General features: G+C 38.8%; 1 protein-coding gene across 3 annotated transcripts; it reads right to left on the reverse strand.

Annotated features, from left to right (window-relative positions):
* Positions 1–1,123: 1,123 nt before the first annotated feature.
* Positions 1,124–12,722, reverse strand: ilf3a (interleukin enhancer binding factor 3a). Of its 3 annotated transcripts, none has more exons than XM_039663813.2 (19): positions 12,615–12,722; positions 12,016–12,187; positions 11,680–11,797; positions 11,301–11,500; positions 10,473–10,638; positions 9,033–9,180; positions 8,090–8,181; positions 7,648–7,743; positions 7,423–7,534; positions 7,247–7,344; positions 6,809–6,908; positions 6,357–6,437; positions 6,030–6,217; positions 5,566–5,694; positions 5,336–5,461; positions 3,760–3,903; positions 3,566–3,662; positions 1,938–2,267; positions 1,124–1,862 (listed from the first exon to the last, which is right to left on the reverse strand). In XM_039663813.2, the coding sequence occupies exons 2-19, from the start codon at positions 12,174–12,176 to the stop codon at positions 1,723–1,725; spliced, it is 2,526 nt and encodes an 841-aa protein (XP_039519747.2). In that variant the 5' UTR covers positions 12,177–12,187; positions 12,615–12,722; the 3' UTR covers positions 1,124–1,722. The 3 variants fall into 3 exon arrangements, with proteins under 3 accessions (XP_039519747.2, XP_039519745.2, XP_039519746.2); XM_039663811.2 differs by having other exon boundaries at positions 10,473–10,641; XM_039663812.2 differs by having other exon boundaries at positions 10,473–10,641; positions 12,500–12,628.
* Between the last annotated feature and the right edge of the window lie 383 nt (positions 12,723–13,105).

The raw sequence follows: 13,105 nt of genomic DNA on the forward strand, positions 1-13,105 counted from the left end.
ATGCAGGAAAAGCATGTTCCTACTGATTCAATGACCACAGACTCAATGACTCGTGACAAATACATTTGTTTCTAACACTCCAAGTTTAAGGTTTCCACTTTGGCATTATACTTCTGTTCTGTTTTTCTGTTCCGTCCCCATTCAGATGCCTGAAACAACCATAGACCATAAATGCAGTTTAAATCATATCAAGTTATTTAGACAACAAAACCCATGAAATGTTTTGTGACTTTTAGTTCCCATCAGCTTTGAGGCTATATGCTAGTTGACAAAATGGAGAGTGCCTGGCACAGACGTTTGGTGACGCAGTCAGCGTTCCAATTCATCCTGGTGTTCAGGTTTTGTGCAGGCCAGTCAAGTAACTTCACACCAGTCAAATGGATTTTGATTTGTGCACAGGATCATTGTGCTGGAATAGAAAAAGGGCCCTCCCCAAAGTGTTGTCACAAAGTGAATTCTCTAGAATGTTATTGTATGGCATAGAATTAATAACTTTTTGCAAATCTGTTAATATCTTATATCTGTTGAGGGATAAGAGGTGTCCACATACCATTCAGTTCAACTAACTCTATATTTTCCTCTATATTTTCCATCAGAGGCACACTTACACAATAATTAACCATGTGCCCAACATGATTTTTTTTTTCAAGTTAGTGTTCATTGACATTTTAGACCAAAAAAATAGTATCCCTATGTTTTTATATTATAAATCAGGCTTTTAAGGCTGCTAAGCGCTATAGTATGATAAAGGAAAATATATATAGCTCATACTTATGGCCCAAACTGTGCAAAAATATGCAATTTGATGAAGTTTTTTTATATGTAGCCAAAAAGTAAAATGATGGGAATAAAATACAATGCAAAACAATGATGATTGAGAAATCTAAATAATAAAGTTTGAAAAAGCCAGAATCATCACGTTTGATACATAAAAAAAGATGTATAATCAAATTGCTTCAGTCCAGTAAGTGTTCATCTTGAAAGGTTACTAACAATATAAAAGTTGTTCATAGCTTAATCACTAATTGGTTTCACAGCACAGGTATACCACAACCCAAAAGGTGGTGTTTATATTTTGTAAAAACATGTTTAAAACCTTTTGTCAAATGAATCAAGAAAGTAATTAAAAATAGAAAAAAAGGTTTATTTCTGCACAGGTCAAATATATGACTTACAACATCCACCTCAGAGAACAACATTTCCTGCACTTGCCTATTTAACAGTGAATAACTACATTCTACATAAAAGACGATACCAAGATTAAACTGAGTAGCGCAAATCAAACCTCTTAAAATTTCAAACAAGGGACAGCTTAAGTGGTTCAAGGAAGTAAACAAAGTCTGGTCATTCTGTTGTCCACATTCAGTCAAAAAAAAAAAAAAAACCTGCTAAAATTTTAGAGGTAAAATAAGAGAATAACTATAAATATACCCTTGGGGAAAAACAGAACACTAATGTGACACTTAATTCCCATTTGAGTCACACCGACCATTCAGGCACAGACAGAACTTCCACCACCCTGATGTATTATTTCCTGAAACTAATGGTGAATCAAAACCATGCTAATTCAGTTACCGGGGTGCAGTTCAAACGGCAAAAGTAACACAAACAGTATAAAATCTCAAAAGGTTTAGAGAGTCAATGTTGCAATTACAGAACTGACTTTTCAGTTGTTTGGAAAAGCATCTGTTTATCCTCAACCTGAGAGAGCAAAGGGAACATTTATCTGTATGTGTAGTCTGTGGTACTGGCTCCACTGCTGTAGCCGCCCAGGTTGGGATAAGCGCTCTGGGTGAAGCTATAGCTCTGATTTGTTGTTCCAGGTGGCCCGAACGCTGCTGTACCAGGTGGTCCACTGTATGCTATTAAGAAGAAATCAAGAGTTTCAGATATTTCTGGCTTAAATTATTACACAGCATGTCAGCACTGAAACTCACCTGCATAATTGAAATCAGGTGTTCCTCCCATACCCATGCCAGCCCCTTGATATCCATAGCCGTAGTCTGGTCCAACAAGAGGAGCTTGTTGATTTGTTGTTTTGCTCTGGTTTTGATTCTGGGTCTGGCCCTGGCCCTGATCGAGGGGTTTTTTGAATTGTGAATAGGATTGAGAGTACTGATTATAATAGCCAGTCATTGGTGGAGGGACAGCCTGGTAGGTGGCCGCGCTGATGGCAGCGGTTGCAGACGGGTCCTCCTGGGGAGTCATAGGTGTGCTGGAGTTGGTAACAGACACAGCTGGGGTCAGTCCAGCAGTAGCGGTGGAGCCTGAAGAAGGAGACAAATGGATAAGAGTTGTTCAGTAGACATCCACGTTAGAGGAACAGGCAATATGCCTATAATGACAAGTCACAGGCAAAGCGTTGATCATCTCCTAACAAGGCCGCATATTAAAGGATTAGTTCACTTTTGAAAAAACTTTTGCTGATAATTTACTCACCCCCATGTTATCCAAGATGTCCATGTCTTTCTTTCCTCAGTCGAAAAGAAATAAAGGTTTTTGATGAAAACGTTCCAGGATTTTTCTCCATATAATGGACTTACATGGGAAGCAGACGGTCCGAGGTCCAAACGACAGTTAATAACAGTTTCAGATGCAGCTTCAAATGTCTTTAAACGACACCAGACGATGAATAAGGGTCTTATCATGCGAAACGATCGGTTATTTCAAAGCTTATTCCAAAAATGTAACTTTTCTAAGGACAAATGCTAGCCTTGCTCTATTCTGTGAGGCACGTTTGTAACGTCACGTAATAACGTTCAAAAGGTCACGGGCGACGTAGCCGGAAGTACAGAGTCAGAGTGTTTACAAGTTGAAAGCATAGGTTGAACGTGCAAACACTCAAACGCCGTTTACAAAAAAGGAATTAAAAGGTAAAACAACGATGTCGGACGATTTTGATTCTGTACTTCCGGCTACGTCGCCCGTGACCTTTTGAACGTAATTACGTATTACGTGACGTTGCAAACGCGCCTCACAGAATAGAGCAAGGCTAGGATTTGTCCTTAGAAAAGTTACATTTTTGGAATAAGTTTTGAAATAACCGATTGTTTCGCATGATAAGACCCTTATTCATCGTCTGGTGTCGTTTAAAGTCATTTGAAGCTGCATCTGAAACTGTTATTAACTGTTGTTTGGACCTTGGACCGTCTGGTTCCCATTAAAGTCCATTATATGGAGAAAATCCTGGAATGTTTTCATCAAAAACCTTAATTTCTTTTTGACTGAGGAAAGAAAGACATGGATATCTTGGATGAGGAAATTATCAGCAAAAGTTTTTTCAAAAGTGAACTAATCCTTTAAGGTCTGTGTAGATTAGACAGTAAGAAAACAATCAGTTCTTGTAATCAACGTTTTAAATGCAGGAGAAATGGGCAAGGATAAAGATATGAGAGACTTTGACAAGGGTCTAATTGTTATGGCAAGGCGGCTAGGTCAGAGCATCTCGGAGCCAGATACCTTCAGGGATCTTGTAGGGATCATGCCTCGGTGGGTAGACGCTTTTTTTTTTTTTAAAGAAACTAACAAGCAAGTGGACTGAAGCATTTAAATGATGTTAGCATACCTGCAAAATTGCCAGTGTTGAATCCTCTGCCTCTACCTCGGCCTCTTCCTCTACCTCGATTGCCTGCATTGTAAGGTAATCCAGCCATACCATAGCCCTAAAGGAAAAACATATACATATTTATTTGAACAAAAGGACAAAATAGTATTAGACAAAAGGCTAAAATAAGATCCTTGAAAACATGTTGTCTTTACCATAGGAGGGAATCTCTTCTTCTTGAGTGGGTCTGCAGGAGAACCTTCTGGAAAGAGCTGGTCTAAAGCCGCAAGTGCTGCGTTGGCTTTGGCCAATTTCTTATTTGATCCAGAGCCCTGGAATTTCTGCCCATCAACCTCCACCTAAAATAGGGAAAAACACATGCACATAAAATATGCATAACTGAAAGTTGTTTAAAGCGAGAACAGCTAGAAAACATGTCAAAGGAGTAGATTTTAGCAGCGGTACTGTCCTCATGCTTATTCAAGGAAATCATCATGAGAAACGAGATTGAGGGCAACGGAAGGAGAACTATTTTTTTTTATATTTAAATCAGAATATATTGCAAATGATTGCACCGTTGCTTACAGTCTGAACTGGGGGTTGAATCACAGGAATATAATCACAGGATCTAGGCTTTGTAGCTGCAGTGTATTGTTTTCCATGAATTAATGCAAACAAACGTATTATATTATATAACATTATTTTAAATTAAAGCTATGGCACACCAAAAAAAATGTAAGACATGCCTCATAATCACTTACAATGCATCTCCAGCTTCATGTGGTTAATACAAAGAAGAGGTGTTCTTGCAATACTGAGTCACCGTAATAAGTGATTTATAAAAAGAAACCTCAGGCTTCTGTCATTCATCATTATGTATTTACGTCATATCAAAGAAAACAAGTTCTAGCTACACACAATTACAGTGTATGTTTAAGAATATAGGACTTTTAAAAAAGACGCTTGAAACATGGAAATTATTGAAACAATTTATTCACATAACATATACTGTTGAGTTGCTCAAGTTGTCTTTGACTGACTGGGTTCCTAGAGAAAAGGGAAAAAAGCTACGTTTTAATAACGGACATTTATTGGACATATGACGAGCGTTTTGTGTCGATGAATTACTGCTAATATTTGTTTCGATATTTTCTTTAGCGTTTATATATTTGTTTTCTGTTGTAGAAAATTGAAACTTTTTCATTTGAACAGCAGGGAAGAAGAACCAGTAAATATAAATCCACAATATATTTAGCACTATAATGTCATTTTACTGTTTGAAATCTTTTCTTGTATTTTTTTCATTGCTTTGTTGTTGTAATTTCAGGTTGCATAAACTGCATCTGAGATGTAAAACTTGGGACTGTTTTTATTTTGTAGCCTCTTATAGCCTCTAATCTCCCCCATTATAGTTAGGCAGGGCATATACAACTAAATTTAACATTCATTATTTTGATTTTACAGTATTGGATTAAACTAAAATTTTCCCCCTTTCCACTTTTATACATAATTTATTCATGCGATGACAAAGCTGAATTTTCAGCATCATTACTTCAGGCTTTAGTGTCACACGATCCTTCTGAAATCAAATATGCTGATTTGATGCACAATAAAATTCTATATAAACAGTTTTGCTGCTTAGTATTATGTGCAAACAGTGATATATATAGCATCCAACATAACACAGGGCGCTTTTGCAGTAACCATCCACTGTACCATTGCATCCCCACTAGGTACCACCCAATATGTCTTTGCAACCCATCACCACTAGCTTTATTCAACATGTCTAACCTCAATGGTGAAGGTCTTGTCATTGAAGCGTCCCTTGACAGAGACAAGTTCATATTTCAGACTTCGCCTCTTCTCGTTGAGCTCCATGACAGGATTCTTGCCATGTTTGGTGAGGATGGGTCCACCCTGCAAGATGAAGTGGAACCAATCATGCCAAAGCAAACTCCCAGAGTGTACAAACACATCAATCCCCAAAGCTCTTTAAGAAGGTCCAGTCTTTGGAAGCTAACCTCAGTGCCGTCATCAGACCCTGAAGGAGTGGTTTCATCGGAACCAGAGGCTGCAGGTGTGGCAACAGACTTCTTTTCATCAGCAGGTTTAGTTTCAGACGGCAAGGGCACACCTAATGCCAGCAGCACCTGTGTGTTGTGAACATGGCATAGACAACAACTGAAATTTACAGTTCATTTTTCACACTTACATTACATCTTGTAAAAATAATAGATCCCCTTTAATAGAAGTCTCAGGTGTCCCCAGAATGCGTCTAAGTTTCAGCTCAAAATACCATTTAATTGATATACCATATACCATAAAATATGATTTTCGTGCATGGATCTTTCACCACCCTATCGCAGTCACACTCGTGTGACATTGCAGTTCTTCATCATCATCATTAAAGCTTGTTATCTACATATCAATCTGAACTTCTGATATACAGAAATCATACACGTCCTGTGAGTACCAGCAGACTCACTTTCTGGGCGACATGAAGCTTAGCGCTGCGTTTGGAAGGGCCTGTAGCCTCATAAGTTATCCCATCCACCTCCACAGCCATAGTAAATTGAGGTTCATGTTCAGGCCCAGTCTGTGATGCCAATCTGTAGAGGGTCCCAGGCCGGAGCTGGTTCAACTTCATTAGGGCATTTGCTGGTTCGCTCTTTTCTGCCAGGTGCAAGCACAGGTATATAGGTCTTATTTCACTGAAAGATGAGACGTGCTATAATTTTCTACCATTAAATATAAAATTAGTGCAGGGTAACAGAAGGGGATGCAAGAAAAAAAATGAGATTGAGACGCATACCTTTTCTTGGAAATTTCGATTTTATGTCAAGGTCCCCAGCATCATAAACTTCCCTTGGTCTCTTTGCTGGGAAATCACCGACTGCAATTTAATTTAGAAGGAAGCATTAAATAGGATAACAGACATTTGCATTTGAGTTCATAATACCACGTCGAAAATGCAAAGGTCTCTCTCTTTAGTGCACCCAAAACATTGACCCATCTTTGTTTTCTGTTATTCAAAAAAATGGGATCACTCACTAATTAACGTTCACATGTTTCAATGTCTAATAATTCCGTGTTCAGAAACTTAGAAAATTACAATGTGAACTACGTCTATGTGAATAGCTTAACCAGTCCAAACAGTTGAAGCTACAGATACAGAAGCAAGCACAGCCTTTTAATTCAAAGACATGGTAATAACACGGTTTTTGAACAGTCTGTTTAGGACACCCGAAAAAGTTGCTTTGGTACCTCTGTGGTGTTCGCCGAGAATTCTAGAGGCTTTGGAATTGAGCCGGTCCATTCCAAGAACTTTGTAAAGCTGCCCAAAAGCTGACAGCCTTAAGGCAAACTAGGGGTGGGAGAAACGCAACAAGTTAAATGTGAAAAAGTCAAAGGTGTTTTCTCAAATGTTAGAAATCTTGTAAATGTAGCAACTTTATTAACCATTTTATTTTGGAGCTTGACAGACATGGTCACCATGAAGAATAATTACTGTATAGAACTGAATATAAAAAATAAATAGTAAAAAAAAAAAATAATATTATATATTACTGTATATATATATAAAAAAAAAAAACACTATATAGGTTTGGAAAGACATCGGGCCAAATAAATAACGATTTGTAAAGTTTATAGACTAGTACACTGTAAAATAAAGTCAAGCTATAGTGTAGGATTGCAAGTCACCTGGGCACTCTGGGTAATATCTTCTCGCTCTTGCAGTGTAAGATGAGCGCCAGCATCAGTGCTGTCTCGCTCACAGGGATCAGATATGCCTGGACCATCTGAAGAGAAGGGTCGTGCTCAGTATGACTCAACACACACCAAAATATGCTTGGACGATGTTTTTTTCCAGTCTTTACCCTGCATTAGTATCCCCGACGCAAGACACTCTAGAACTCTCCGGAACGCCTCTCCAGGTCCCAGCGGCCTCTCGCTGGTTGAAATGGACTTCTGACACAGCAGCTCAAGAATCTGCAGACAGACATATGAATAAAGAGACACATTCCGAAAAATCTACATTTATAAAAACACTCATCAACGTCTGACTGCAAAGATATCTTTTTTGTTGTTTGAGATTGACTCACCCAGCCTTTGAGCGGGGCCCACGTTGAAACACGGGAACACAAGTCCCGCAAGATCCGAATCACAATGACACACGACTCAACGCTGGACACTTTAGCCTGTTAACCCAACAAAGAGCAAATCTGTTTACACTTTATTATGGATCTAGAAAGAACTTCTAGACACTTTTTAGAGGACGTTTTGTATTAAGCAGATCAATCTGGCCAAATTATAGTTTCTGACCAAGAACGAACAAATTGCAACCTGGGTAAGATACATCTGACATTTAATCGGAAACAGGTTATACGCAATTCACTTTAAAGCATTTATGGACGTTTCAATATTCAAACAGCCTTTAAAAGAATTTCTCAGAGAAGCTCAATGTGCAAATATGTATTTTCCCCAGGTCAAAGGTCAGATCAAGTTACAAGTCGACTTTTAGACAAATAAAGACGGGATGCAAACCTGGAACCACTTGGCCTGGCGGAGAGACGCCAGAGAAGCCAGGCATTTCTGCCTGTCCAGAGCGTCCTGCGGAGAGCTTTCCGCGCACGGTTCTAGTGACGAATGGAGTAAGAAGACAAGGTACAGTTTGACCAAGGGGGGGTTCTGCCATCTGGCCAGGGGGAAGACGCAGTGTCCCAGTGCCCACAGGCAAGAGGAAGAGGGGGAACTGTTCAGGAAGTAATCCAACCAAATCAAAGCCTAGTATGCACCCCTGTCGGCTTTAACGATGGTTAATGACCATCTTTACATTACTCTACTTCATTAGACATTTCACCCTCTTCTTCTGTTGGCCAACTGCGCCCCCCCTTCCGAGACAGAGAGTTTCCAGTTGGTCAAAAGTCCAGCGCCCCTAAAACTGACAAACTAGAAGGCTTGGTTGAGAAAGTCAATTTGCAACCACAGGCAACAAAAGCAATACTTAAATTTAAATGAATTCAGATGTGAATAGGGTAAATACTGCAGCAAAATACACGTGAAACCTGTTCTAGACAAACAGATTACACCGGCTTAAGCACAAGTAACAGTTGTTGCATAAAATTAAGTTGGCTGCAATTATCTGAAATCGTCTAAAACAACCACTGTAGAATACATATTTAAAAATCAATCAACAAGCACCTCTTAAACTATGAGCCTACTGACTACTTTTTGCTGCAATGCAAACCCTTCGTAGCGCTTTAGAGGTGACGTTCGGAGGTTTCAACGTTCAACAGTAAAATGCTGAACAGTAGCGAAGACAATACTTGTAAATTAAAAATGCTGAAAGCATCCAGTATTTGGCTCAGAAAGAATTCAGCATCCAACAATTAAGTGCAGCAGGACTGTACTGCAGGACCCTTTATTTTCACTCTTCTGATGGTACTGAAGGTCTTTTGGGTCCTAAAATGAAAGTGTGAGATCATACCTCCAGATGCCTCTTTTTCAACCTGCTCCCTGACCATAGGCGAGGTCAGATGGATGCTCAGTTTCAGCATGGGCTCGTTCGTGCTAGTAACAATAATAGCAGCTTCTTGGATAGATGGAGTGATGACGTATTTCTCCTCAGTAACATCCTTTTCGAAGAAAGTGAGAGGACAAAGTGCATGTCAATTTCCTTTTTCATACATATTGGCTTATTACAAACCGCCTTGCAAGGAATCACACACTTGAACAGTTCTATACATGCACTATTCAAAAGTTTGTAATTGGTAGACTCTTATGCTCACTAACCGTACGTTCACACCACCGCCGGCGAGAGCGGCAAAATTCGTGGACGCTCTGATGTAGATCGAATGCGTGATCTTTTTAAAACTGTATTTAAAGGGGCCGCAAAGCAAACAAGCATGTCAACCGTTATTTTTGCAGAAAATTGATCAATGGAAAGAACTTAACATTTACAGTGACATGTTTGCTAAAGCCATTTGTGTGGTGTGGCTTTTGTGTTCATGGTTAAGTGCTATTATAATTTGCATTCCCGCTGAAAAAGTGTTCTAGCATGAAAATCTTGCCTATAAATAGTGTTGTGCGCCCTCTTATCAAATTCAAATGATCAACCTCCTCTATTTTGCTTGGGAACTATTTAATGTGGTGGGAACCAAAATTTACAGGACTGCGTTCTCTGGAATTCTCTCAAACGGAGCACATCTACATTTTGATTGGTTGCCACGGAAACGCGTCATTGAGTTGACCTGACTTCAACTCTCCTCGCCGCTCTCACCGTCCAAGACGCGCCACGCCACCCTCGCTCGTCGCCGGCGAAAATGAATGACTTCCGGCCACTTTGACGCTCTCGGCGGTGTGAACGCACAGTATGGCTGCAATAATTTGATACAATTAAAAAAAAAGCAGTATTGTGAAATATTTTTTCAATTTAAACTAACTTTTCAATTTTAATATATTTTAATATGCTTTTTTTTTATGGCAAAGCTGAATTGTCACCCGTCTTCAGTGTCAAGTTCCTTCAGAAGTCATATGAAAAAAAAATCGTATTACTTTCTTGTCGTTCATTTTTAGCATTATTTGATGAATAGATAGTTAAACAGCATTTATTTGAAAACATATATATATATTAATGTATTTTCTGTCATCTTACTAACAAATTTTGAATGGTAGTGAATACATTGCCCCTTGCATGTTTATTGAAAACATTATCCAATTTTATAATGCTTTCAAATATCAACACAAGTGTAGTGTTGTTAGCTCTTTTTAACTTTTTCCTACATTAGAATACATTCTGCAGAAAGATGCCATTTGTTCCTCTTTATGGGTCTACTGAAACACAAGCAGAGCTATTGGCAGACATTCATTGTACTGATAATAAAGGATTATATAATGATAGCACTGAATAATAAAAGGTGTGAAAAACCTTAATGAATTCCGAGAGTTTTCCCGAGATCAGCCTGAGCAGAGAACTGGTGGGCATATCCCTGCAGAGCAGCACCAACTCCAACTCCAAATTATCCTTCAGCAGGAGTCCTTTAGCCACCAGGCCCACTCTCAAAACACCACGCAGTTTACTTTGAGGTGAATCACTGCTGGGAAAACAGCATGGACGGCAAGCATGAGTCTATACTTTTAACAAAACGGAAATATAAAGTATCTTGCAATAGCTTAAAGAGATAACTCAATCCATATAATGCCATTGAATGACTTCCATTCATTTGATGCTTTAAAAACAATCACAACACAGTGATTGTAAGTAACAGTAAACCATACGACTCCAATGGATGAATCAATGTCTTCTGAAGTGTAACAACAGGTGTGTGCGAGTATCAAAAATTGCAAAAATACAACTGTTTTTAACTATAAATCAATACTTTCGGTCTATGGTGATACAAATGTTCACAAGAGGGACGTTGTGACGGGTGGGTGACATAAGTGCATCGAAAAAGATTGCGCAGAAGCACGTAGGATGTGAGGCCACCACTTCAATTTAAAAAAAGAAATTATATTTGTCTTACACACACCTATTGTTTTGCTTGAGAAGACATTGATTCATCTACTAAGGTTGTATGCATTACTGTCACAATCGCCTTGTGTGTTCTTTCAAGTGTCAAACAAGCGAAAGACATTGAATGTCATTATATGGACTCAGAGAATGAGAGAATTTGCATTTCTGGATGAACTATATGTTTTAAACATAAAATGAAATGCAATTTTTTAAAGTCTAAATGCACTAGAGCAGATGCCATACCTTTCATCATCAGCAGCACTACTCTCTTTTTCATTTAACCAATCAGAGACGGACTTCAGGGCACACTCCATATGAGACACCATGCTCTGCACTGCATCCAGCTGCTCAGCTGATGGGTACACCATTGTGTGCTTGGCCTTTATATAGCGATCCTCGTTCACAAAAGTTCGCTGAGGCGGTGGCCTCATCGGTGGAAGCGGCTGAGTAACACAAGTGTTGAATTAATGACAGTGGAGTAAAAATGTTGCAGTTGCACTTCATTTATTCATGTTTCTCAATTTCTGCAAATAAATATTGGAAAAAAAGTACTAGTCTTTTAAAGAGTTCTAATAAATATTCTATAACAAAGAATTTGCATTCTAATATTGGCATGAAATACCTCGCCTGAGTGCACATTCTCATCTTCCCACTTCCTGTACTCAACAATGTAATCATTGTACTGCCTGAGGTCTTCTTCATAACACAAGCAGTCATACCAATAACGCAACTCTTCATACCTGCAACAGAACTTCAATTTAGTTTCATTGCATATTAATATTCAATCAAGCTCAGTGTGGCAAGATACCACTCAGTGGATCTTTTTTCAAAAAGATTTTTCCAGATATTTGTGGATGGACAAAACTTGGATTTTTATTATTTATTTAAACAACTTTAAAAAATCCCACGTCTGTTTCAAAAATGTAAATCTGTTTAGCTGTAAGAATAGTTGTTTTACCGGTCGTAGTCGTGCGGGTGCAGGCGGTAACCCTCCTGTATGAGATTATCCCAGTATAACAGCTCCTCATAGGCCTGGTGCTCATCCCAGGAGGGTGGTGGGTGAGGTGGAAGAGGTCCTTCCCTCCGCCTCGTAAAATGTCCCATTTGAGCCATATCCATCAAACAATGATCTGCACACAAGTCGCACAATGTTGACAAACAATACAAAAAAAAGACAAACCCATAAAAACACGCGCGCGCTAATAATAAGCGAGTGAATATAAATGCTTCTCTTGGTGTTCTAAAAAGGTTTACCGTTCTTGGGGTATTTGTTATTTAAACTACAAATTCTTAACACTACAAAGGACAATAATAAAGTATGAATTCGACATAAATCATCAATTGCGTCATAACAAAACATTCGTTTCGGAGAAGCACGCTAGCACGCGCACGAACGAGTCATTTGGTTAAACGCACGACGTGAAATAGCCATTCATATTTACCTGCACAGCTGCTAGAGTAAATAAAAACTCGAAGACGTCTTGTAAGATCACGTTAACTTTAATATTGCGTGTCCGTGTGTTTCTCTACAAATCTAAACAGATTTGTTTTACTTACCATTCGCTCAGTTTATTCAATGGAAGCGAAAATGCTCAACTTCCGGGACACGCTCTGACCCCCGCAGCGCATGCGCACTCAATTTTCAGTACGCCTAGAGGACGTATATGGAACTGCATTCAGAGATTATTTTATTTGAATTATTATGCGTCTGCTGCCTGCACGGCAAATTTTGTTTTTAACAGTGTGAATGTAAAATATGCCCCCCCGGAGGTATAATTACTATTAGCCAGTGCTTTTTGAGGCATTTTCGTATAGACCATTTTGCAAAATGTAAACAACACTGGTCCAGAGATCCTGTTTCAGATTGTAACTGTTTTCTTTATTTCACATGTGAAGAAAACGTCTTAAAGATGTTTGTTCAACTTTTTGATTCAGTTTTATATGTTCTGTTGGTTGTATTTTATCCCAGCTTTTATGTAGTGTTAAAAAAACTGAAACAAGAAGTGCTTCTGGACCAGTGTTGCTTACATCTTGCAAAATGGTCTACA

The sequence above is a fragment of the Pimephales promelas genome, chromosome 8 (assembly GCF_988280905.1).
Source record: "Pimephales promelas chromosome 8, fPimPro1.hap1.1, whole genome shotgun sequence".
In the NCBI taxonomy this organism is placed as follows: domain Eukaryota; kingdom Metazoa; phylum Chordata; class Actinopteri; order Cypriniformes; family Leuciscidae; genus Pimephales; species Pimephales promelas.

Excerpts from the sequence above, each read along its gene's own strand:
- ilf3a (XM_039663811.2), bottom strand. The coding sequence starts at position 12,176 with ATGGATATGGCTCAAATGGGACATTTTACGAGGCGGAGGGAAGGACCT. Across the intron at positions 10,642-11,300 it reads AGTGCTGCTGATGATGAAAG|CAGTGATTCACCTCAAAGTA; the intron begins GTATGGCATCTG and ends CTGTTTTCCCAG. Across the intron at positions 6,909-7,246 it reads ATATTACCCAGAGTGCCCAG|TTTGCCTTAAGGCTGTCAGC; the intron begins GTGACTTGCAAT and ends TCCCACCCCTAG.